This window comes from Peromyscus leucopus, chromosome 7, assembly GCF_004664715.2.
Source record: "Peromyscus leucopus breed LL Stock chromosome 7, UCI_PerLeu_2.1, whole genome shotgun sequence".
Taxonomy (NCBI): domain Eukaryota; kingdom Metazoa; phylum Chordata; class Mammalia; order Rodentia; family Cricetidae; genus Peromyscus; species Peromyscus leucopus.
This window is the reverse complement of record NC_051069.1, coordinates 76,688,098-76,715,786: the sequence shown is the minus strand read 5'-3', so window position 1 is coordinate 76,715,786 and position 27,689 is coordinate 76,688,098. Positions and strand designations below refer to the sequence as shown.

Sequence of the window (27,689 nt, the reverse complement as noted above, 5' to 3'; positions counted from 1 at the left end):
ATGGCCGAGAAGCGGAGGGGCTCGCCGTGCAGCATGCTAAGCCTCAAGGCGCACGCCTTCTCGGTGGAGGCGCTGATCGGCGCCGAGAAGCAGCAACAACTTCAAAAGAAGCGGAGAAAGCTGACCACGGAAGAGGCGGCCGGGGCGGGGGACGACGCTGGCTGCAGCCGTGGCGGAGGCGCGGGCGAGCAGGGCTGCTCCGAGGCCGACGAAGACGCGGCTCTTCCGCCGCCGCCAACCGGGGCGGCGTCCGGGCCGGCGCGGAGCTGCACGGACGTGGAGCGGAGCTGTGGCTCCCGCGGAGCGGCGGGTGAGTCGGCCCCTTCCGGCCCCAGCGGCTTCCCGGAGCGTCCCCGCCCGGGTCCCGCGAACCTGAGCTTCGTTCGGCGAGGCCGTGCTCGTGCGGGGACCCTCCCGGGCCTCTGCCGCGGAGCCCCGGGTGTCAGGCGCTGACCTGTCGGCCTCGCGCACCGTCCGACCGGGGCTCCCAGGCCGGCCCCTTCGCCTCTGCGCCGGAGGTTCCAGCCCAGGGTGATGCCAGTCGCCTGGCTAAGTCTTAGGAACCCCGGGGCGCTTGCGGGAGGGCGCGGGCTGTAGCACTGAAACCGGAACGGACGCCCCGAAGCCGGCTGTACCAAGGGGGGAGGCTGCGGCGAGCTCGCCCACGCTCTTTCCTTGGGATGCCAAGCGCTTCTCTACCGGGGCTCACAGCGCCCGAGGGTTGGCTTTTCGCCCTCTTCTAGCCGCTACGCCGCGGGGCCTGGGAGGCCAGGAGCCGGGAAGCTTGAAGGGAGCGGGATCTGGAGATGTTTACTAAAGGTGCCTCGGGCTGGGCCCTGAGAAAGGGACCGCGGCTGTCGGGGTGAAGGGAGGCCACGGGCTTCCCGGAGCCTGACGGCGGTGGCAGTAGGATCTGTGCCCCGGGACTTGGAGCTCCGAGACCGGTCTCAGACCCAGTGTCGTGTGTGTGTGTGTGTGTGTGTGTGTGTGTGTGTGTGTGTGTGTGTGTGTGTGTTACACCCGCGAGCCGGGGCCACGCACAGGCCGAGCGCGTGGGGAGGACGCGGACCTAGAGATGGGGACTCAGCGGGACCCCGCAGGCCTCAAGGCATCTCTGAGCGCCCAGGCTGCAGGACTGGAGGCGACTGTCCTAGGGCCTGACCCTGAGATGGTCCCTAAGGCCGGTTCTCTTCTCTCCCTCACTGCTTCCCCGTCTCTGCCCTCTGCTGTCCAGGCAGCTGTGAGGACGGCTTCCTGCAGGGCGCCTCCCCTCTGGCGTCCCCACGAGGTTCCCCGAAGGGGTCTCCGGTACCCGGCCTAGCCCGGACGGGGACTCCGCTGCCCACGCCGCAGGCCCCGAGGGTGGATCTGCAAGGAGCGGAGCTATGGAAGCGCTTTCACGAAATAGGCACGGAGATGATCATCACCAAAGCCGGCAGGTAAGCTTGAGCTCCCTGAGATGCTCCCGAATTCTGGCTTCACTCTACCCCCTAGCCAGGCCTCAGCTGTGACCGATCCAAATGGACCCGGGACAGTAGGCCCTTTTTGGAACTTCCATTGGCTTCTTTGCCAAAGCGCTGTGGATGAAGGGCGCAGCCGGGCCCAGTCTTAATGTCAGGGAGATCTTTGCCAGTGTGGACTTTGCAGCCTTAACTGCCGATGCTCTGAGTGAGGAAGTGCGGTACTGAGATCGTGTGTACCCTCCTCTGTGCATTTAAGGCCCTAGTTATCCGTCCTGAGCTAGGTAATAGATTGACCCCTCCCGCTTTAGTTATTTTTATCTCTTATTTTCTTTAGCACACTATGATATATATATTTTTTAATTCAAAACTCCCAGATTTGTTCCTAGTGCCACGAATTCATGGTGTATTGTGCTATTCTGATATTAGGTAGCCATGAAAAGTCACTATGGTCATGTTTTAATCATGTATTGCTATAAGAATCATTATTCGGATTTTTTTATAACTGTAGACACACACACACACACACACACACACACACACACACACACACACAAGAAATCCAGCCCACTGCTTTAAATTAACTGAATACAAAAACGTTTGGAAAGAAGTTATTTTTTAGACTGTGAAATTTGTGCATCGTTCGTTAGTCAAATAAATGGATTTGTTGGCCACATCATACTAATTTGAGGTCGGTGAGAGAAATTTGCGCTTTCAAGTTTTCAGCTCATTTATGCATTTAGTGTAATGAAATCTAAGAATAATATGTTCCTTTTAAAGTTTCTTTAAAAAGCACACACAACTCTTTCAGGGAGTACACATGGTAAAAACCTGGGTAGCATAAAAGTATCCAAACTTATTAGAAATTACAAAAACATATTTTATTGAATCCATATGCTACCTTCTGCATTCTCAGGGAGTTTTTTTTTTTATTAATGATCCAAATGCGGTCTTCAACAACACAAAGCAACAGTTGTCTTATAAAGGATGTTGTTAAAGACCTCTCCTCTTTATCTTACAGGTGCACTGAAAGAACACTAAAACAGCCAGCATATTAAACCGCTCTCATGCTTAGTTAATAATCATGGACTTTCCTTTGTCTGGCAGTGGACTTTAATAGCATTGTTGTAAAAAAAAATGGTAGATAAATTTGTGTTATAAGGTAAAATTAACAAAAATGAGATTAGTTGGAGGGTCCTAGACATAAATCATTAGAAGAAAGTCTTTTTTTTTTTTTAAGGGCAAAACTTATGTTGTTTTTAATGCACAGTAATATGCTGCTGTATTCTTTGCTTCTATGCCCTTTTTAAAGGGATTATGTGCATTTACTTCAGCATCTCCTTTGATATACATATCTAGGACGTCAAAAGAAAATGGAATTTTCGTTTGCTTTAATTAGCAATAATTGTGGTTAGAAAAGAAAACATTTTTGGGTTACGGTGGGGGGAGGAAATTCGTAAATATATGTTGTGTTTAGTTTCTGCTTCCAATAAAGAAGTTTTACTATACCTTTCAAATTTAGAGTGCCTTTTGCACTTTACCTTACCAGGCTGCAGACAGGAAGTCCTGTCTCAATAAAGAACATATTGTTTGGTTATAGCATGGCACATTGGCTCCTTGTGGCTTTTTTATAACCCCCTTTAAAATTTCACATTATAATATATTTTATCACTTTGAGAAATTTGAAATTTCTATCAATGATGTATTTCATTATTTGTAGTAAGATAAACGGGCTTGTTGCTTCTGCCTCGAAAGCAAAGTTTCTTTCGGGTAAAATCCTTTCACTTTTAAGATACACTGATGTTTGAATAAACACGGAACATGTGCACATGGTGCAACAAATCACATTTTTATAGCTGTAGTTTTGATGTAGCCTATGCTCTGACACCCAAAATTATGTTATCTAAGTGTACGTTATAAATTTGTCTACATTAAAATGGAAATTATGGGAGGATTCTTGTCTTTATTCAGTTTCTATTCTTAATCAAAGCAAAACAAAACCGAACCCCGTTTCTCCCTCCCTCCCTCCCATTACAAATAGGCGCATGTTCCCAGCAATGCGAGTGAAGATCTCTGGATTAGACCCCCACCAGCAATACTACATTGCCATGGATATTGTGCCAGTGGATAACAAGAGATACAGGTACGATGATGACCCATGACCGCAAGCGGAGCCATTGCAACTCCAGGACTCCATAGGCTTCTGCCTGTCTCATCCATGCCACTGTGATCTTTGTTTCCCAAAGTCTGTGGAATTTCCAGATTCAATGATCTAACTTCCGTGGGTGTTAGAAGCTCAAATGGTGCTTCGCCCCTAGCGTATGTGGAAACTCAGTGTTTGTTTTGCATTTCATAGGTAAAGAGATGTCTTCAATCTTTGAGACTTTGAGCAGGGACCAGTCTGGCATTGCTACGTGAAATATACTTTAATGTTGGTTAGCGATTCAGTGAGAGTTTTGATAGGAAGTGTTCAATGCAAAGTTTGCAGATACACATTATAGTAAATGTTATACTTTTTTCCTATGTTTTGATCTTATGTTAATTTTCTTGTTATATTAAAAAAACTATACATATTTTAGACTTCCATTTGAAAAAAAGTGTTTACAAGTTAGAAAAATAAAATCTCATAATTCGTTGTGACTTAAATCATTCTCTAAACTTGTAATGAATTGTTATCTCTGGCTCATTTTTAGGTTGGTAATTGACAGTTCTTTAGAAATTTCTATAACTCTTGGATTTTGAAACAGAACATTTGTCTGCGCATCAAGTAAACTCTGAAATGATATGAATTCTCTAGTTTCCAAGTTCTTTGCTTTTACTTATACAAGAAAGCGAATTAGTGATTTTCAATGACAATGCCTTTTGTTTATTGGAAGAGTTTAAAATGCTAATCTGTTTAAAAGGAAGGTTGAGAGTTTGAAAGAGTAGAAGATGGATCTCTGTTAAGATTTCTGTCTCATTTAGTATATATCTAAATGAAATCATTTGGTTCTATCACTTTCTAAAAAAAATGGGTGCTTGTTTTGATAAAAGAAGTTTGTGATGCAAAAGTATTCAGATTTAAATCTGTATATGAGCTTAGGAAATACTAAAAGTGTTTAATATAATAGTTTTATTTGTGTTGTCTATTTAAGTTGTATTATTTAGCTAATTAAATGAGTCATTAGGAGTTTTGCTCACTTTACTGACTAGCAGAAAGTAGAAGATACTATGTTTATTCATGAAATATACATGATTTAAAATCCACATTTTAATTTGAGTTTTGTGTTGAGAAAGATAATGTCATTCTTAGTGAGTTTCTAAGTTACTCCTTTCTTTCTCGAGTTTCTCTTCTGTTTCTTCCTCCAATTTCCCCCCATCTGCTTAAGATTCTTTATTTTACACAATTCATATTTATTCTTCCAGAAAGCAATGGAAATTTAGATCTTAATAGATCAAACTGTGAAAGACAAATTTGCTTTCTTCTATTGCTTCCTAAGAAATGTTTGGCTTTGGTATTTAGGATGCTTTGTGAGGAATATTTATATGTATAATTTATTCTCTTAGAAGGTGTTGGGTTTTGAGCTATTTAATATGCATAATTTTGATAGAACCTTTTTATTTATTTTGGTAGAAACCCAAATCTTACCTGAAGTTCAGTTTTTTTCCCAATGCATTTCTAAAGTTTCTATTTTATTTATCAACATTTTTCATCAGTATCAGAAATTATTTTTTTGACTTATTCTCTGTCAAAGAATGGTATTCCGTCCATGTTAAGAAACCTTATGAACAATTATTAATCATGAAAGCTCATAGGAATTGATTTATTAAAACCACACCATACCAATACCAAAAAGGAAGGTTTTAAAAATTAATTTAAATGCTATGCTTATATATTTTGCTTCAAGGAAAGGAATTAAAATCTGCAAGGGATATTGTGCTTAAGACTGAGGTCACTGAAACGAGTAACCATAGTTGAGACAAAGAGCTTTACCAAAGACAGATGTAAGAAAATGTTTCATGCTGTTTTAAAAAGATGTGTGTTTTCTACACGGGTATTTCTGACATTACCTGAACCTTATCACTATAAATTGTGTGCAGCACCTTAACACATGGGCAGGAGGCAATGTATCTAAGTATATAATATCACTTCATCATGTCATTGATACACTACTTTCTAGTTTTTAAATTCACATTGACAGATAATAATCTGAATATTCAGCTACATTTTAAGATTTTATTTACTCCTGGAAATTTTACTATTTAAATGTGTTTCTTGCTAAGTCAATTTATTTGTGTATATTAAAACAGAATAAGCTATTGTGGTTCTTAACTGTGAAAATAACATTAATTGGCAGTACTAATCAAGTGCTTTGTATGTTCAATGCTGGTAGTTGGAAACCAGTATTTGCTAATTGAAATGATTTTCTTAGAATGATCAGGAAAGAGAAGCATGAAAGATTAATGATAGCCTATATTTTATAATTCCTGAAAAATTTAAATCAGCATGAATTATTTAATGCTCTACTTATAATGTTAAAGAATTGAGAAAAGCCATTCTAAATGTTAAAATGATTAACTTCCCCCCCCAAAAAAAAAAAAAAAAACAGTGTGACAGTTTCCTCTCACCTCTCCATTGTTTATTCCATCCACCAGGCTATACAGAGCCAAAAAGGGTAGTGACCTTTCAGGATGTAGAAACCTTTAAAATAAGACACTGAAGTATTTTGAGATTTACTCAGAGGTGAGATTGACAACTTCATAGTGTCTTCATGTCAATTAAATATTCAGATGAAAAATATCAGAATATAAATTATGTCTATTGTAAGTGTTAATGCATTAGTCAAAATACTTGGTGTTTATGGGGGAGACAGCCTGGATATTTTCACTAAGCCATCAAAACGATGTTGACTCTGGATTATCCATAGCCGCCACAGTACAATCTCAAAAGTTTTGGGTGTATAGAGAAATAAGTTTATATTTAGAAAACGGTGCACACTTGGTTGATAATTCCAATCAATGGGGTAGTTCGCATTTTGACAATTTTGTCTTTGCCTTGTAGGTATGTTTACCACAGCTCTAAATGGATGGTGGCCGGTAATGCCGATTCTCCTGTGCCACCCAGGGTGTATATTCATCCAGACTCACCTGCCTCTGGGGAGACTTGGATGCGACAAGTGATCAGCTTCGACAAGCTGAAGCTTACCAACAATGAACTGGATGATCAAGGTCATGTAAGTAGATAGCCTCTCTGGCAAGAACCATCAGGTGGCATAGCCCAGTGCCTGGCTAAAAACTGCTAAGATTGTAATACCCCTTTCTGTTTGGTCAGTATGTGAACAGTATATGCCAAATCAAGGTTATATTTGTATCAGAGACCATGTCTGTAGCTGTATTGTCCCATAAAGCATTTAATAGATTTAAACCAGATACTGGTTTTGTATTGGAATGAAAGGACCTAAGGCACAGACTTTTTTTTTTTTTCAACCAAAACACTTATGTGAAATCCCACAAGGCACTAATTATTATACTTGAAATGTGCTTGGAAGTTTGGTAACAGGAATGATTTATGGTGTCCTCTCTGTATCCAGCTCTTTTCCCAGCTGAGTCTCTCCGCATTAATGACCCGAGCTTACTTGTTTGTGTGCTCCATCTGCAAGTTCCCAATTGTTTTGTAATGACAGCTAATGTGTCGAAGTATATTATAATTCCCTTTCCTCCTAAAACTGCTGAAACCTGATATGTGGGACAAGTCCGGCTGTTCCAAAAAGACAGGCATTGTTAACAGCTTGCTGACTGTAGGCAGAAATCTACACTATTGTTTAGTACCTCACTAACTCTGGGTCATACTTATTTCTGCTCAAAGCTATCATTTCTGTTAGGTGACTGTTGGTAGAGTTTTGATGAAGAAGAATTGAAATGCCTTTACCAACTTCCTCATTTCCCAAACAAAAAAAGTACTTAGCTTATTTATAAATAAGTCACTTAAGATAAAACTGCCAGCTGTAATGAGCATTAATATAGTGCTTGTGCTGTGCTTTGCAGGTGTCTAGATAGGACCTGAAGCACCTTGATGAAAACTTTGGGGTACTAACCTTCCTATGACAATGCAGTGTCTACATTTTAATACATAGCTAGTAAGATTTCACATGACAGTGCTTCTGTGGTCGCCTTTATGATTTAAAACAGAATCAGAGAAAGAAGACATTTTATGTCTTCATATTTTTTCATATATGACTTCATATTCCTTCTTTTTATTTTTCCAATTCTACAGTCAAGTTGTAACAATTATTGTCCACTTGGTTTCAGTGTTTAAAAAAAATAACAGGCTCCTATGTTTGACCGAACTATTGTTAGCACACCTATCTGATGGGTCTATGTTTCTGCCTTTTATTAGGAAATTTAGACAGAATGCTGTTTGGTGTTGCTTGCTTTCTGAGTTCTACAGTTTAAGAATATATTTTAAAGGGGTAATTGTGCCTCAAGCTGTATTCTGATAAAGAATTCTAGTCAATATAATCATCTTATAATTCTAATTCTTTTAGTTCAGAGTACTGGCTTTATATATGGTATCTAAACCAAATTTTATATATAGATTTAGAAAACAAACTATGATTTTTAGATTTGCAATTTTAACAGCTTTTACCTAAAAGAACAGTCTCCAGAAAATATAATATATACATGTGTATGTGTGAATACATACAGAGAAAATAGTTATGTGTGTGCATGCGAGAGAGGAGACAGAGAGAAGAAAGGCAGAGGTGGGAGAGAGTACAGAAAGAGAGGAGGGAGGGAGGAAGGGAGGGAGAGAGAGAATGAGAATAAATATGAATATTGATTCATGTGATTATGGAAGAGTTGGCCAGTTCTGTGTTTTGGAGACCTAGGAAGAGTTGAAGCTGTGACTTGAATCTGAAGATAGTTTGTTATCAGAATTTTCTTGTCTTCCAAGGACTTTACTCTGTTTTCTCTTGTGGGCCTCAACTGATTGGATGATGGCCACTCACTGCTACTAATCTGCTTTTCCCTGAGTCTACTGATTGTTTATCTCTAAGCCATACTTTCACAGCATATCTTCGGTCCTGTTGGGCCAAAAATATGGATGCTTGCCCTAGCCAAGTTAACAGATAAAATTAACCACCACACAGTATTTGTTTAAAACATAAAAAAAAAAAAGTTCCAAATTGAAGTTCAGTTACTTGGACATAATAAAGACTCTCACTATTAGGAATGTGTATAAAGCAGCAAAGAACAGTCAAAATTAAGGAAACATTCTGTTTTTCTTTTAAGGTTGTGACAGGATGTACTAAGTTTAATCAAGAATAAAGAATGTGCACAGGGGGCACTAGGAAACTACGGGAAATCAAGAAGTGAGGGCATTGCTTTGTGAATGTTAGTGCTTGTAGGGGGATGTACTCTTTCATGCTATTCATTTCAAAAATGTGTTCTTGGAGACTGTTAAGTGTGATCAAATACACGGAAGGCCCAGGCTGGCTTTGTGAGTTTCTTGCCTAGACGGAATGAGAAGGGAGCCTGCAGCTTGCTGTTCTGTCTGTTCAGAGAGGTACAGACATACCTCATCCCAGCTCAGAGAGACTGAGAAGAATACTGGAAGTCTGCTTCTGTGTGCACTCTATTTGATGGACTCGAGTAGAAGCAGACTAGAGATTGGGAATGTGCTTGTAATTCTACTGCCATTTGTGACCCGGGTCTAAGAAGGCAGTACAGTCATGGCGGGGCCTTAACAGAGACCCTCAGGGACTCTTGCCCTTTTAGCCTTCTGCTTTCCATCATTCCTCTAATTCTAAAAGAAGTCATTGTCACCTCTAATAAAACTGTACACGCCATAGTTAATTTCCTAAATTCCTTTCTTATGTTTTCATCTCTCAGCCCCCCTGCCCCACCCCATTTTAGTGTGCAAAAGATGTACATGCATGCAGCTTTGTGATGTGAGAATTCTGTGGCCCCGGGAGTTTTACTAAGTTAGCATAAGGTGATTGCAGGAATCAAAGGCTGTGACTAGACTTGCATCCACATAAGAGGATGTGTTTTCCCCAAAGTAACTTTTCAGCCTCCCAAACGCCAGACCTGGTTCAGAAAAGAAAATTAAGGAGGATTCAGAGTGGCAGTATCCCTCAGAGCCACAGCTAATCCATGGATGTTGTGATAACTTTGTAGGTCCTATTTGATCCGTGGGGACTCTAGCCAGCTTTATTCTGGCTTTGGTACACACCAAGACTGGTTCTTGGGCTGCCCTTGTTGTAGGAGGTTTCTATGCTTGGGTGACAGTTTCTTACCACATGCATGTTTCCTTGTTTTCCTGGAGTCTGTTCCCTGGAGGAAAGTATTTCCATGAGCACATCTCTCTGAACAGGGAAAGACATTTGATGGTGTACCTTACACTGCAGCAGGACCCATACCTACATCACCTGATGCTTTGGCAATGGGCTGGGTCAAGTAGCCATAGTCAAGGACTTGTAGGAGTGGATGTTCTCCCTTGCTGGCAATTCTGTGACACACATGCCCATACTCTCTTACTGTTTCTCCTTGAAAGATCAGACAGGGAAGCAGGATGATGCAGGAGAGGTAGCTGAGCTCTCTTGTGGAGAAGAAGTTGGAATGGTTGAGGACACCATGCCAGTGATCCTGGGCAAGTCAGTTCCACTCTCTGAGGCCTTGTTTCCTCATGGGTCATACTGGAATTAGAGACCCAAGGAAGCCGGCAAACTTGAAAGTATGCATTTAAGGAGGGCCTGAAACACACTATCACGTAAGAGCAAAAAGGGAAAATTCTATTTTGCCTGTGATTGACTGAGAACGTTTCAACACTTTAAAGTGAGGCATGGCTGGTGTTCTAACACATTCAGGAAGTGGGGGTGGGGTGGGTGGTGGTGTTATCTGGTCCTTTGCTTGGCCTAATCCAATTTTTTTTTTTAAATTTATTCTTCTCTAATATATTACATCCTGGCCACAGTTTCCCCTGCCTCCTCTCCTCCTAGCCCCCACCCCCAAGAGCTACCCCTTTTCCTTTCTCTTCAGAAGAGGGAGAGTCTCCCAGGGATTTCAATCAAACATGGCATATCAAGTTATAATAAGACTAGGTACAAACCTAATCCAACCTTGCGAATTTCTCATGTAGAAAAGTTTCAGTTTTTGACAAGTTCTACCATCAAGCTGTAAAACTAGAAGCCCTACCTGTCAGACTTCAAGCACAATTGACTGGTCAGATAAAAAAAAAGTATGCTTCTTTTGGTGTAAATTTATTTTATGAGTAGTCAATTAGTTAGCAGTGTTAGAGATTAAGTCCAGGGCAAGTGCTTTACTATTGAGCCACATCCAAACCCCTCCAATCTAGTCTTTAAAGCAGAAAAGCATGTATAAGCCTATGAATAAGAAAGCACTCTGTGTTTGTGGACATATAGGTCTGTATGCCTTTTCTAATATTACAGTTAGAAATCCCCCACCCAAATCCTGTCTAAACAGAACAAACAGTATAGAAAGTACACATAAGATATGATTATTTGAGTTATATGTATGGTCTCTCTCTTTTAAAGGCCAGTAATCCCACATATCCTACTAAGTAAGCAAAATATTATCGATTTACTAGTATTATAAATGGGAAAGTTTATTATGTCTGTTTATTTAGTGAGTATTGGGGTTGTACATGCCTGCATTCCACTGCACAAGTTCAGAGGTCAGAGTACACCTTGCAAAAGTCAGTTCTCTCTTTCCACCATGCGGGGCCCAGAGATGGAAGCTCAGGTGGTCAGAGAGCAGAGTTTTCATAAAACAAGAACGGAAACAGAAAAGAAACTTTTACTACCTCCATTCCAAGTCACTTCGTCCCAATGCTCTGAAGTTGGCTGTGCACCTGTTGCTTCTTTGTGTGGAATTCTTTGTCTTTGATTTTTTTTCTTCTCCTCTGGAGATCACCTCTAAAGGGATGGTGAGTCTCCCTTGGAGTTTCTAGATGCTGCCATTTGTTAGCCACTGACGTTTTGATTCCTAGCCTGGGGAAGAGGAAGCGTTCACCCTCAAACTTTTCAACCCCCAAAGAGATCTATTGCAAGCCAGTTTTCTAAAGAGAAAGTTAAACAAAGGAGCGCAAAGTTGAATGGACATTAAAGTCATGACTTTAAAAGTGGTTGTTTACTACTTTGTGTTAACATTGAAAAGAGTGTACTATTTCAATAATAAATCCTAGGAAAAGGGCCAGGACAGTTAGTTTGCAGGTGGGGGCTGAGACACAAGCTGCAGCCACAGGTTCAAAACCATTCTTGTGTTTCCTGTATGGGGCCTGGCCTCGGGATTGTGCCTGCCCACGTAGTGTAAATTCGTAAGGAAGGCATGCAGACAGGAAAGGGAACAAAACTGGCCCTGGGCCTAGGGAGCTGTGAGGACTTGGAAGTCTCTAGGTTCTGTGGAACTTACCATTAAAAATAAGTTGAGGTTTAGAAATGTCATGCAGAACCCTAACCATTAAACAACTATGCTCCTACCTGGAAGTCAGAGACTAGAACGCAGTCCCTCTGCCATTCCTGCTGCCCACACCCCCAGCATAGCTCAGAAAACAAAACAAACAAACAAACAACAACAAAAGCAAAACCAAACCAAACCCTGCAAGGATATAAACTGCATTAAGATAGAAACTTATATTTTGATATGTATTAAAAACAGAATTAGTTACCATAAACTAGTAATAAGGAAACAAGCAAAAGACATTCCTCATCCACTGAAAACCTGCTTACCAGACTATGCTAATGGTTAGACCCTGTGAGTATAATTTTGTTTCTGCATTTTCCAGACGTTTATCCTGACTCACAGCAAGGGACACCTTTCATATGATGGTCCTGTGCACACCTACTCACAGCCAACAAAAACTTTTGGAAAAAAAAAGTACATATCTCTGGTACAGGAAGCCCACTGTTTACTACTGTATTTTATAATTTTATTTATTTAAACATTTTTTTGGTCAAAGCTTCTAATAGTTCATTCAAATTCATTCAAATTAGTCCTAGAAAGAGGCATTGGATTGCTGCCTATGTCCCCCCACCCCCACCATGAGTACTGCTTCCCCCTTTTATCAAACTTTTGCATGCTCTTGTGTTCATGCTGCCTCCTTCAGAGGCACATCTGGTTGGCAGGATCTTTAGATCTGCTTCCCAAGTGTGTCTGCCATCGGCACAAAGAAAACCTTAGGGAAAAGCAGAAACAGAGCCCCTGACTGCAGTGTTGGCTCTCCCAAGGGTAAAGGCATGCTCTCAGGACAGCAAACACATTCTCTGAGCACAGAGCTGTTGGTGTTGGAGCTGACCAAAGGCTCTGAAGTTGGCTCATTAAACTGCTTACATCCTGAACAACATGAAGCACGTTGAACACCATGTTTCCCAGGACTTTTGTTTAGGTGTTTTCCTTCTAGATTCATAATAACCCAAACCTTGAATTTAAAGCTTAGAGTTCAGAAAAATTGCATACTTGATAGTAGCTAAACTAGTTCATGAATATCTGAATATAGAATCTAAGAAACAAATAAAAAAACCTGCTGTTCATGCAAGTATTAAAACATAAAAAGGCATATATAAGGGTACACACACACACACACACACTCACACACACTCCTACCATCATCAGAGGTGATCACTGTCTATATCTCTGTATGAGCCCACTATACTCTGTTTTAATAAGCCATAAAATGTGTCTAAACAGTTAGGTACCGTTTTAAGATTAAAAACAAAGCTGGTCATGGTGGTACACACCTTTAATCTGAGCACTCAGGAGGTAGAGGCAGGCAGATCTCTGAGTTCAAGGCCAGTCTGGTCTACAAAGCAAATTCCACGACATCTAGGGCTATTATTACACAGAGAAACCCTGTCTCGAAAAACCAGAAAAATAAAAAGATTAAAACTAAGCAATTTTATTATATGACTGAAATTTGCCTAAGCAGCATTGGCAACAGCTTGGTGACACCACATCTCATGATGTAAATTTCCCTTGGTAACTGCTAATCTACTCGTAAAAGTCTTCCACTGTTATAGCTTATGTAATGTTCATCTTTGTTTTTTGTTTGTTTTGAGACAGGGTTTCTCTGTGTAGCCTTGGAGCTTTTCCTGGAACTCACTCTGTAGCCCAGGCTAGCCTCAAACTCACAGAGATCCTTTGTATATGAAAAGCTTTTATGAATCTGGAGCAATACCTTAGGACAAATCTGAGTGGGTTTGTGGAGACCACATGAGAGACTTAAAACAGGGTAGGTTCTCCATTCTCCAGCCTAAGATTTGAATGTGAATAAGGGAAATATACTCTTCCAACAAACCAGAGATTTTGCAGAATCAACACAGGAGACAGCGGGGTGTCCTTAATGTGTGCGCACTATCACCGATGAAGGAACAGTTTCCTTGGTGTTTGAAAATCTTGTGTGTATCTTTTAGAAGATGGATTTGGTACAATGCACATGATCATTTCAGTCTCATTTTTGGTTTCATTGGTATTGACTCTGGTCTTATTAAGTTCATCATAAATAAAATCTCTATGAATATATTATTGAATTTTAAGCAATAGAAATTTGATGTTGACTTCACATGGCTGTAGTGAGGATTGCATTAACGTGATTTGTAGTTTTATACAAACGTTACAGATGTCTCCCTAGACTTTCCCTGCAGCTTTGCTACATTTTGTTAAATTAACTTCCTGCGTCTTCAGAAATGTAACTTTCCTGCAAGAATTTATTTTCCACGTTACAAATTTGCTCTTGCTGTCAAATTGGGAGTGGTTCCTGTTTAATATGGCTTTCCCCCCTTGATCTAGATTATTCTTCATTCTATGCACAAATACCAACCACGCGTGCACGTCATCCGTAAAGACTGTGGGGATGATCTTTCCCCCATCAAGCCTGTTCCTTCCGGGGAGGGTGTGAAGGCATTCTCCTTCCCAGAAACAGTCTTCACCACCGTCACCGCCTACCAGAATCAGCAGGTATCGTTTTCAGCAGCCCTCTTGCTAGACTCCTGCCCTCTGTATTGCCATATCCACATGTCAGGAATTACCACACACCATTTGCTATGCATGACACCCACAGTGTGTACATGTGCGCACAGAGTGACAACTCCTAGTCCTCAAATTTCCAAGCAGGCTACTTGAGTGATGACTTAAGCTGAGCATGCATCTTGCAATTAGCAGCATAGTTTTACTTTCCATCTTGAGATATTGAATTATAGTGTCATAATTAAAATTAGAAAGCAAGCTATTTACCTAGAAAACAGGCATGTAAACTATGAAAAGCTAATTGTATCTTACAGCATGATACATGGATTTAATATTACAGACCATGAATTACAAGAAAAATTTCAGAAAGATTTATCCTGTACATTCCTTTTGTATATTTTTAAAGGGCTTTATCATTGAACTATGATTTAAAGTATTATGCAGGGTACTGATATGCATTATAGTCTGAGGGATTGGCAATTTTAATGTGATGCTTTTATAATGGTTTAAATAATTTGAGAGATGAAATGTTTCTTTTCTGTATGGGCAAATGCTGTTTCTTTAAGGTTGTTTTACATGAGTCAAGAGTGTGAGTGTCAAGCCCTCTTATTGGTTATCCAATTGCAGACACACACACACACACACACACACACAGCACACCACACCACACACACACACACACACACACACACACACACACACACACCACATTGTGGTGCCGGGTGCTGCTTAACAAATACCAACAAGTCAGTTAAGAGTCAACAAATTAGAATGGAAATAGACAATGCTACCACATTCAGTTTTTAATTTTTCAGAACTATCATTTTCAAGAATTTAGGAAATTGATAAAGACTCTTCTGATTAATATCAATGTGATTTCTGTAGCCTGGGTTCCTGGACCACTGTACATAACTTTTAAAGTATTGTGTTAAAAGAAAATATAAAACTGGGGTAATAACTGTGTATAAGTTGCTATAATAATCAAGTGAGGAGTTTCTGCAAAACTTGGTATGGCATAAATAATCTATGTTGAATAAATCTGATGATAATAGAGCTATATTTTTGTTTAGAAAGGCGCTATTATACAGATCTATACTCTTATAACTAACATTTGAAATATTTCAATTATTTAATGTAATTAAACATTACTTAAGTGAACAGAGTTGAACTTTAGTATAGTCTATAATGGAAAATTCCCTTCAGTGATAGAATGACATATATGATGAATTAATGAGCAAACTTTCATAACATCCTTTATAATGTAGTTATATCCACATAGCAAGACGATATCTTATGGAACTCATGTGTCTGAAGTATTTCAAGGCTGATGAGGCTGAGGGCATGCACAGGCCAGCAAGAGAGACTCTAGGGAGGCCTTCCATCTCCACAATGCTATCCAGCCAATCTCATTCTTAGCAGGTTAATGTAATCACAAACATGATCCTTAACTTTATTGATTTCATTAAGACCAGGAATTTAGAAAGCAAAATACAAGGAATTGGCTCTGCATTCCTCTGTGCAAAGGACAGATCTACTAAGAAACAGAAGGGTGTTACTTAAAATGTCAAGTTTAGGGTGGCATGAGTCCAAACCACAGTTAATGGAGATGGTGAAGATATTTGTAAACTCCTTTCTTTTAAACTTTGAGATCTTAGTGGACAAGAAGCCAGTTTTGAGGCAACAACTTGAAAGTACTTAAAAATTAAGTATTTTTAAATTAGCATTTATTTCTGCCACTTTAATATGAGTTTGTTCTGTTAGAAACTTTAAGTCATAGCTATCTCTGTTTAGATGTTCATTATAGTTCGGTGACCAGATAAGAGATGAAAGAATAAAGCAAAGGCCAAGGGAAAGACAGAGAAAAATACTGTGGCAATAAGGTTAGGGAGTGTGGGGATTCTCGATTCTGAAGAATGGAAACAAGCTTATAATTTGTCAATAAATGCAGGCTGCTGGATGATCCTTGATTTCCAGCTCTACAAGTTAATCAGGATTAAACCATATCCTAGAGTCAAATAGAAGAACTTCAGCTTGAGAGAATGGTCAAATAGGAAAAGACGGCAGGGTTCCTTCTCCAGGCACATTCAAAACAAAACAAGCAGTTATCCATCTATTAAGATGGAAAATGGGTGAAGAAGTATCTCTTTCATAGCAGATGGCTGTTCTAAATCTTTTAACTTCCCTGCCAGGATGTTAAAACATACTAGAGGAACACAAAAGAACCCTCTGTCTGTATGTTAATTTTTAGATTGTTGGTAGTTCTGCAGTTATTTTAACTTTTTTTTTTGAAGTGGGGGAGTGGTTGGAGAGATAGTTCAGCCGTTAAATGCTAGACTCATAACCAAAAACATCTTAACTTTCAAATAATACTCTGTGATGTTTATATTAAGAGTTAATATGATTTCTTCTCTACTCTGCAGATTACTCGCCTTAAAATAGACAGGAATCCATTTGCTAAAGGCTTCCGAGACTCCGGGAGGAACAGGCAAGTTCTAGTGAAATCTCCTGGTTGTTTTAGTAAATATATTTAAAGTTTTAATGTGATCTTTTTTCCATTATGAGCTTTAAGGTTAACTTGGTAAACATAGTGTTGGAAGCATTTCTGATGAGAATTTAAGTTGGTAAACATTATTGTGGCTTGGAGGTAACTTAGGTATAGAGTATAGTCATGTGGCCTGCCTTAAGATGAACTTTAGTGCGTGAAGCTGGGGTGAAAATGCAAGCCCTCGGCATAAAGATTGCGTGTTATTTCTGGAGGGGCCATGGAGAAGCCTACCTTTATGGTCCGTGGGTCTTCATAGTCCAAGAAATTGTCCTTTCTGCCTCTTCTTTTGGTTTAGAGTTCTTAGTGATGACACACTGTCTATTGATTCTGTCTGAAGAGTATGATAGTTTCTTATTAACTTGGATTCTCAACTGGAACAGGAAACAATTTCATATTGCCAAGAGACTTGATCCTCTTCAGTTTCCAAATTTGTCTTGGTTTTACTGACAGCCACATACTTGTTTATTTTTTCTATGTTGCGTTTTACTGTGTTTGCACTAAGTGGGATAGCTACAACAATTAATTCCACTCTATTACTCATCCAGTCGGTTTGCTGCAAGTTTCTAAATTTATTGATATGAGTCTATTCCAGTACAGTCCGGTGTTACAACATTTTCTAAAATAATTGCTAGTAATAGAGGGTGATAATAGAGGAACATTCTCTGCCCTTTCAGGCAAGGCTTTGATATGCATACTTCTAAGTACATTTTTATAATAAGAGGCATTTGAACTTTATTACTTCATTTCCAAAATTATTTTGTTTTGAAACTGATACTAACTGGGTTTGTCTACATGAACTGAAAACCCTCAATTATCAAGAAACAGTTACACTTGAAATTTGAGAAGGAAAAAGCAATCAAGTAATAGTCTAGATTTTCTAGTGTTTTCAGCTGATTTCGTGGTCAAGATAGGTGACAGACAGGTCTCAAAATGTGCTCAGTTGCTAAAGAGACTTGGTGTCATCCTCATTTACAGTGGCATTATCTAAACAACATGTAGTTAGAAAGTACTAAAAGGCAACTAAGATGCAGTGAGACTAGAGTGACCTTCCAATCAGTGGAAGAGGATCAGCAAGATTGACCAATAGGAGGGAATCTTTTGAAGTGCTCCACTTGATGAGAAGTTTTGCAGGTATTAGCAAATTTAGCTCCTGCATTGAAATTGCTTCATGTCTTTTCGGGTCTGTTTCATTGTGGTGAAAAGTTGTGCCTGGTGGCAGTTTTGTTATGCTCCTGGTTTTCTTGCTTTGCAGGGATGTTTTTGAAAATGGAGTGAAAAACTAGAGCTTAGTAGCCTTAAAATGATGCGTGCCACAGCAGCAGGAGACCTGAGAGGTGACTCCTTTTCTGCCTTAGCAAATGCTGGGGTGAACCCTTCTTGTGAATTTAGGTTACATCAGAACAACATCTCAGAGTCTTGCATTGACTTGAGCTAATTTTTTTTTCTTAAGCAGAGAAACAATGTGTTAAAAGTCCTATAGGAGCTCCACAGGGGCCTGAGAGTGAATACCAGACCCCATGCCCAAGCTGCTGGACTTCTGGGAAAGATCTCGCTGCTACTGACACTGGAGAGAAGTTCACTTATGAAGCAGTGGCTTATGAATAGTTTTAAAATATATTTTGCACAAAAAGTAATGACAAGTGAAGCTTCTGTTAGAAGCTAGATGGTGGCTTCATGTGATAAATTTTGAGGAGGAATTCTAGATGAGCCAGCATAAGGAAAAGATTTGGTTATTAAAATTGTGCCATTAAAAATACTCAGTGTTGCCGGGCAGTGGCTCACCCAGCACTCGGGATGCAGAGCCAGGCAGATCTCTGTGAGTTCGAGGCCAGCCTCGTCTATAGAGCGAGATCCAGGACAGTCACCAAAACTACACAGAGAAACCCTGTCTCGAAAAAACAAACAAACAAAACAAACAAACAAACTACTCAGTGTCATGGTGAAAATAAACCAGGAAGCCTGTTGTTCCGTTTGGAGGCCACAGGCTCGGTTTGACAGGGGTTCCTTTCACTTTCGGCTGTTTGGAACTATGTAGGCTTGACATCAAATGGTGCTTTGCATTATTTCTTTTGATCCCAATAAAACCTGTCATGTTTCAAATCAACATGGAGAAATAATGAATTATATTTTAACACTCTGAATTATGTTAACATTCAAAATTCTCATTTTGCTCCAAGTGGTTGTCTTGTTACAGGTGAAGTATGCTGTGTCTGTATAGAGCAGTGGTTCTTAACATGTGGGTCATGACTCCTTTGAGGGTTAAATGACCTTTTACAAGGTTTGCCTAAGACCACAGAAAAACACCCAGATGTTTACATTATGATTCATAACAGTAGCAACATTATAGTTATGAAGTAGCAATGAAAATAATTTTATGGTTGGGGATCACCACAGCATGAGGAACACAGTGTTAGGAAGGCTGAGAACCACTGTTCTAGAGCTTTCTGGTTAATGAAATAAAGTTTTCACCTTTTCTCATGAAATATTGCTCCATATTTAAAAAATATGACCTTAACAGTGTGAAAAAAATTCTGTCAATTTAAAATATTTCAAAGTTATGTATTATATTCCTTAAAAAAATTAAAAAAATCTGTGCTCCATGTGAGGCTTTGTTGAAGGTATGGTGGCTTTGACGGCATAGAGGGACAGCATAGTTTTTTCGTGTAGTAATAGAGGAAAGTCTATGAAAAACGCCCACAATATTCTTTTGTTTTCCTTGGTTCTGCTGTGCAGTTTTACTGCTTTTTAAAACAAAATTTTATTTTTATTTTCCCCATATATGAAATAAACAAGTTGATCAGGACACAAAATTAACACAGACATGTGATTGCTTAAATTTTATAAAAACAATTCTGTTTAATTAAAAAGTGTCCTTCTCTGGCTACCTCGGGCTCTCAGCCTGTTTTACAGGAATCAGTAGCTTCGGCCCTTGAAGCCCTCCTGCAGGCATTTGCTATGTGAGAGTGAATTTATGTGCTGAGAATAGCTCCATTCCACAGCTAGGCCTTAGGTTTGACCCTATAAAAGTTTTTACTCAGGAAGGTACAGAAATTTCTTCTCTTAAATACTTCAGGAAAAACATAACCATTTTACTAAATAAACTCAGCCATTTGATAGCATAAATGAGGGCACTGGTAAATGTGGAGGTTGTTCAAAGGCACCTTGTATAAATTATCGCCTTGGCTACTCTCCTGCAGGAGGGGCCTTTCATCTCTCCTTTAACTAGATGGGAAAAGTCTCCATTACTGGAGAAAATGAAGGCTTTTTAACAAAAGTCCAGATTCAACTAATAAATATTTTATAACTGTTTCCTGCAAAATATCTGCAATCCTTTGTGGATTTGGCAGTGTGAAGTAGCAGCCTCGGGCCACATATCAATAGCTCCCAATCAGAAGGCTCGTAGTAGATGTGTCCCCTCCCAGCCATTACTTTAAGCATAAGGTTATGTATTTGCTCTGCTCAGTAACTTCTCCCTACGAATTTGATTTATGGATTTGAAACATAATTCAGTTTACATTGCTAAAACAAATAAAGCAGTAAAACATATCTATATAGTCTACAAACTTCTGGCTTTAGTAAAACTGTTTTATAATTACATTGGTATTTTCACTATCCCAAACCACCTTTATCAATGTTAACCTGCATGAGAATAAAAAGTAGGTTTTTTTTAAATAAAGGTGTGTACTAATATTCTTAACAAAAAAAATTTTCTCTGGAAAGTAGTAAAGATTTAGTATTGGTTTAAGCTAAATACAGAGAGACCATCAAAGGCATTACCGAACGTTCATCAGTCCAGTATTAAATAGAACCCACAGGTAATGCAGTATTGAGACAGACTGGACCCACAAACTGCACAAAAAGGAATATTTCACCATATAGAAAATACTATTGAGTAGTATGACCTCAGGGATTTGACTTATAGTTTGGCCACAGATATAGTGTCTGATTTACAAAAAGTCAAGTGAAATAAATACCGGTTAGAATGAAATAAATTATAGCTCGGTATCAAAGGACTTCAGAGCTTCATAGTTCAGTCTTCACTTCTCAGGGAACTGAAATCCAGGGAGGTCAAGTGACTCAGAGTGACCTGCAGTCACTGGTCCTTCTGGTTCCAGGCTGGTGTCTTTACCCCAAGCAGTCCTTTCTGTGACACAGCGATTATGTCAGAGGTCAGACTCCATTCTTCCCACCCACATAGCCCAGGAGAAACAGCTGGGCGTGTTTTCCCTGTGGCATCTGTATGTAGCATCTGTATGGGCTGGCGATGTTTCCTCTGAGACCGAAGGAGTTAGTAAGGTCCCCATGCGAGCTCACGGCAACAGGAGGGGTAAAATCTTGTTGTGGAAGGATGGCAATGTGAGATGCTTTTCTTGCATAAATCATCTGCTCTTTCGGGAGCTTTCGTTGTTTTGGAGAAGTCATATGACTGGCAGGTGGTTTTCTCTAGCCTTAGTTCTTAGCTCATGGTTTGGGGGTACAGGGAAGCAGCAGCTGAGTTAAAGTTAGTAGAAATATAACAGTCACAAGAAATTTCCAGGTAGTATTTTACCCAGAAGAAGGTTTTTCTGTTTCTGTTGTGCTAAGGATGAACCCAGGGCTTTGTGCATACTAGATATACTGGCTGGTTTTGTGTGTCAATTTGAAAAAAGCTAAAGTCATCAGAGAGGAGGAAGCTTCAGTTGAGGCAATATCTCCATGAGATCCAGCTGTAAGGCATTTTCTCCGTAGTGATCAATGGGGGAGGGCCCAGCCCATGGTGTGTGGTGCCATCCCTGGGCTGCTGATCCTGGGTTCTATAAGAAAGCAGGCTGAGCAAGCCGGGGGAAGCAAGCCAGTAAGCAGCATCCCTCCATGGCCTCTGCATCAGCTCCTGTCTCCGGGATGCTGCCCTGTTTGAGTTCCTGTCTTGATTTCCTTGAGTGATGAACAGCAATGTTGAAGTGTAACCCTTTCCTACCCACCTTGATTTTTGGTCATGGTGTTTCATTACAGCAGTAGAAACCCTGACTAAGACACAAGATAAATGGTAAACTTCTGAGACGCACACCCTGGCCCAGACCATGTTATCTTTCTAACAAATTGCTTAGGGTTGAAGTGGTTGAAGATGAGTAGTGAGGCCCCAGGTTGTCTTGAGAATGGCTAATTGAGGAAAAGGCTCAGCTCCAGATCCTGGGTTGTATTCTTTTTTTTTTTTGGTTTTTCGAGACAGGGTTTCTCTATGTAGCTTCCTGGGTTGTATTCTTTAGCCACCACATATAAGAAGGAAGGAAGACAGAATCACTTATGGTAGGAAGTCTTTTATGTTTGTGTTCAGAGTAGTTGCTTTTGTTTTGAAATATACAGATAAGATACAAATAGTCTGCAACCAAGTTTGCATATCAATTTATAAAGTGTGTATGGTGAGGATTTATAATGACTTACAGTGCTGCTACTAACTCTGTATAGAGACTGGGTAGCTCTGGAAATCACCTACCCTTCTGCACACTGTGCCAAGCTGAGTGGGAGGTCAGTGCTGCCCCCTCCTGGCCTAGCCTGGTTGGTAGTGGAGATTGTGCCCCAGAGCAGAAGTTGGTTTTCTTTGACTGGTTCTTCCTTTGAGCTAGCTTCTGAGGTACTGAATGATGGGCAGAAATGTCCCTTAGAAAAGAGAACTTGACATAAAGTTGTTCTTGTAACTATCTTCTTCATCATCAGAGGGCAAACTCCTGTGACAGGAAGAGAGGCTCCAGAGCACTACAGAGCCTTGGGCTCACAGTAGCCAAGATCACTCAGATCCTCAGGTCCATGTGCTAGTTTTACAGTCCTGAGAATGTCGGCAGGCATCTTGGTAGGTTTCCATTTTCGTCCCTACATCCCTGTGCAAAGCATTTCTTTTTGCCTGTGGCAGTCTCCTAACCTATCACTGAGTGTAGAATGTGTAGGGCATTGCCAATACCATGTTGTTTCTTCAAATGCTTATTACTAGTGAAAGCTACAACCCTTCCTAACTAGACTCTGTTTGTCCTGACCTTTCCATGTAGAATGGGATTGGAAGCCCTGGTGGAGTCATACGCATTCTGGAGACCATCACTACGAACTCTCACATTTGAAGATATCCCTGGGATTCCAAAGCAAGGTAATTCAGTCTCCTGGCCATGCATACAGCCAGTTCCTGAGAAAAGGCTGAGGTGTAAGAGATGTACACTTTGTTAATTAGATCCACGACATTTGACTTTTTCATCAACATCCTCCTACTCTAGGACCCATTTCTTTTCTGCATTGACAGGAGACAGATCAGGAAAGATGGCTGTCCTGTGGTGTGAGAGGTTAAATATTGCATGTTTTTGCTGTTTATTTCATAATGCTTACCTCTTCCTGACATCTCTCATTGAGATGTTGGAGTCCATGTAGGTGTACTGTACAAGAAGTTGCCCATGCCTGTTCCTCTTATTCAACTATTGCCTCTCAGCGGGGTTTTCTTATTGGATCTGTGATGAGATCAGGCACACTGGATCAGACCATTTTGAGCTCATTCCTCACAAGCCCAGGACTTGTATCTCCTTAGAGAAGGGTGCCATCTTTGTACTAGTCTGCTCAGGAGATAGACTCTAAGGTCACCCATTTAGGCAGATTTTTACTAGGATCCTACCAGGTCCCAGTGAGAATTTCACATACTCAGGTTTAGATTATTATCATTGGTAGTTTTGGGCTTTTAGATTATTTAAAGAAGTGGAATGAAATACTGTTGTTAGAATAATGAAGGTTTTACACCCTCTGCAGCCCTTTGGAATTCTCCATTCTTCTTAAGTTATGTCAAGTTTGCAAGCATCAATCTGCCAGCAAATCCAGAGAAAGGAGTTGGTGACCAATAGACCAATAGAAAGGAGCTGGTGACCAATAGAAGGGAGTTGGTGACCAATAGAAGGGAGTTGGTGACCAATAGAAAGGAGTTGGTGACCAATAGAAGGGAGTTGGTGACCAATAGAAGGGAGTTGGCGACCAACAGAAGGGAGCTGGTGACCAATAGAAAGGAGTTGGCGACCAACAGAAGGGAGCTGGTGACCAATAGAAAGGAGTTGCTATTGATTGGTTGCAAGATTAAACCACCCTCTTTGAGTGTCACAGGATTGTTTATTTCTTAGACCTTTGCTTTTGTCTTGCCTGTGATTTGCCAACCTGTTTTCTAGCTGGAGTTGAGGTTTTTGAGGGACAAAGTGATAGTCTAGCAGAGACCTGAGTGGTACAGGTACTGATGCACACAAGCTTCGGTGAGAGGCTACAGACGTAGATGAGGTGTGTGGCATCCCCGACCCCTTCTGTGCTTTCCTTCCAGTTACTTCTTTTCCTCTGTAAGGAAGTGTACTGGTCCAGAAAAGACTGTGGGGAGAAAGGGAATACCATAGGTAGAAAAGAGCAGTTTATTATACTGTCGGGGGAAAATGAGATGAAATTTAATTTTATAATATTTCTGTTAAGTTTGGCATTTGTAATATTTGTTTTTGCAAATAAGAAAATTCCAAGAAAGCAAAATGAGATATAACATGAAAATTCCGTGTGATAGTGCCAATCTGAGTTCAATGAAGTGAATTCTTTGAAAGCTAAGCCACCTCTCACCTTTGTAATTCCCCCCACTTGAAACAAGCCTGAGTTATCATATGCTTATCAAAATTTAAAGGAAAAGATGGCAGTTGAAGTCATTCTTTACATTGCAACTTCTTTTGTAGGAAACACAAGTTCTTCTACTCTCCTCCAAGGTACTGGGAATGGTGTTCCTGCCACACACCCTCATCTGTTGTCTGGCTCCTCTTGTTCCTCTCCTGCCTTCCATCTGGGGCCGAACACCAGCCAGCTCTGTAGTCTGGCTCCAGCTGACTATTCTGCCTGTGCCCGTTCAGGCCTCACCCTCAACCGCTACAGCACGTCCTTGGCAGAGACCTACAACAGACTTACTAACCAGAGCAGCGAGACTTTTGCCCCACCCAGGACTCCCTCCTATGTGGGTGTGGGCAGTAGCCCATCTGTGAACATGTCCATGGGTGGCACCGATGGGGATACCTTCAGCTGCCCACAGACCAGCCTGTCCATGCAGATTTCAGGAATGTCCCCTCAACTCCAGTACATCATGCCATCACCATCCAGCAACGCCTTTGCGGCTAACCAGACCCATCAGGGTTCCTACAACACGTTCCGGTTACACAGTCCCTGTGCCTTGTATGGATATAACTTCTCCACATCCCCAAAACTGGCTGCCAGTCCTGAGAAAATTGTTTCTTCCCAAGGAAGTTTCTTGGGGTCCTCACCAAGTGGGACCATGACTGATCGGCAGATGTTGCCCCCCGTGGAAGGAGTGCATCTGATTAGCAGTGGGGGCCAGCAGAGTTTCTTTGACTCCAGGACCCTAGGAAGCTTAACTCTGTCATCTTCTCAAGTGTCTGCACATATGGTCTGATGAAGCCTTTAAGTTAAACTACATTTGAATCTAATGGATCTTCCTTATTTTTGAAAAAGGCAATATGGAAAAAAATGTACATATAGTAGAAAATGAAGGCTCTGACGTGTTTTCCTTTCTCCTGGCAAGACTGTAATTATCTATGGCATATGTGTATGCTGTATATTGGTAGCATGTAGCATACTGAAGGCTTCTCACTGCCATGTTTATCCAGTGTCACAGAATATTGACTACATGTACTGTGTTTATCCAGAGTAGCCAGACTCTAAAAGCAAAACGGTACACTTAAAAGTTGGTAATGATACTAACCAAAGACTTTTCTAGTGCTCTGTGCAAAATGATGGGTTCGTTACCACGGTTTCACACATACCTAACCAAAGATTTGTAACTTCATTTATCAGAAGAGTGCTCTGAGCGGTTTGTATTTGAGTGTTGGTAGCATTATGATTTCTCTTGTTCTTGGACATGATGTGAGACCCTCCAGTGCAAAAGCCAGTTAATTCTTAGTGTATTTCTGAGGTATCTAACAATAAAGGCTTAGCTTTTCATTCCTGCTTATTCTTATTTACTGCCGACCTTGGGTCTGAAAATCCATAGCTTGACTGGTGTTTATTTTCTGAAGGAAGGTGGAGGAGACCCTTGTGACTTTTCACTTTCCATTGGACAGAGAATCTTACTAGCCTGCAAAAAATACATCTCTACTATTTTTAAATTGGTTCCCATTTCATTTAGTTTATCAAGAAGGCCATTAAAAATGTCCTGTAAACATTTCAAACTTCAATTTTCACCAAGGAAGGGGTTAGAGTACATGGTAGGAGAAATTGCAAAAAAGGAAAGAAGTCCGCCTCAGATTCGTTTGTTCCAATGAGCAATGTTTATTTATTTATTTTTAATTAGAGGAATAATGTCATCTACCCCCTAGGCTTTTGTGTAGCTTTTTTTTTTTTTTTAGATTTAGGATTATTTCTCCATCTTTGAGCTGCCTGACCCCTGGTCTATGAGTAAGGAAAAGGCATTTATGCCAATTATTTATGTCTCATAACTCTTACAAATTGAACAGTTCCCCCTCCCTAGCCTTATCTCCCTGTCTGACTCTTTTCCAAAACAGACAGGTCTTGCCTTTATGGTGCTAATGCGGCAAGGAATTTCAGAGGGTTATCTCCAGCAATCTGTCTTGTGGTGTAGTCAAAGGCCAAAGTCCATTACTAGAAAGGCCTCCTAGGAGGACCAAGGAGGAAGATACTCATTATGATAAGTGAGCTATAAAACTTTTAACCTCAACAGCATTTTAACTTTGGAACCGAAGAAATGAAAACAGGACTGACTTCTAAAAGTGCCTAAAATGAACACATGACTTGAGTTCAAAATAAGGAATTTTGATAGTAGATCATGAGATAAGCAGAAAAAGTGAGGCATGCAGGATGGTACACAGCTCCTTCTGCTGAGAAACTAAAGGGATGTGTCTGCCAAGCCGCTCCTTACGTTCATGTATAACAAACGAAGAGAATGCTTTCCTTGTGTTTATCCATAGACTTGCTCTACCGTGTCCCTAATTTGGATGGGGGAAGGAGTCTCTATCCCAGTTTACTTCTTTACTGAACAGGATTATTGTTGGATATTAAGGGGAATGTTATGCTTAGACAGAACACATTCTGGATTTGTCTCTGTTTATAGATACTGACAAATTTCCCCATGGATTCTGTAAGAAGGTCATCAAATTAATAAAAATTTTAAAATCCAAGATTAGTGTAAAGAGACGTGAACTATTTGCAATAGGTAGCTCTAGCTAAGGTTTTATGCATGGTCTTGACAGAGATTTGGGGAAAAGGCGTTGAGAATGAGTCCTCCAGCCTTTGTGCTTACTACAATTCAAGAAGAATAGTCTTTCATCTTGAGAAAACACCAAGTGGAGCATTTTTCTTTTTGCTGTTGGTAATTTGAGATGACACCATGATGTGAGTGGACATTTTTTTAAAATTGTTTTGGTAAAATTTAGCAATATTGTACAAATGCTGTTTCAGGTTTTGCTGTAAATAATAATCACTACATTACTCCAAAGACTAACCTTTTTTTTTTGTTGTACTAAATGACATACATGCATTGATAATTATAATTATCGATCTGTATTTTATTAAGAAGTGCTTAAGAAATTATATTAAAGTACACTATTAAATCCTTTTATGGTTTTGGAGGGTAGTCATTTTAATTGCTTATAAATACTTTTCTAAGACACCCATGCATACACTAGACACAGATTCTGTAGCTCTCAGCTACAGAGCTGGGGGAAATGGGCCTG

General features: G+C 40.3%; 1 protein-coding gene across 1 annotated transcript; it reads left to right on the top strand.

Annotated features, from left to right (window-relative positions):
• Positions 1–27,571, top strand: Tbx18 (T-box transcription factor 18). Its single transcript, XM_028875539.2, has 8 exons — positions 1–310; positions 1,235–1,439; positions 3,502–3,603; positions 6,502–6,673; positions 14,244–14,411; positions 16,841–16,905; positions 22,986–23,080; positions 24,669–27,571. The coding sequence occupies exons 1-8, from the start codon at positions 1–3 to the stop codon at positions 25,391–25,393; spliced, it is 1,842 nt and encodes a 613-aa protein (XP_028731372.1). The 3' UTR covers positions 25,394–27,571.
• Positions 27,572–27,689: the final 118 nt, after the last annotated feature.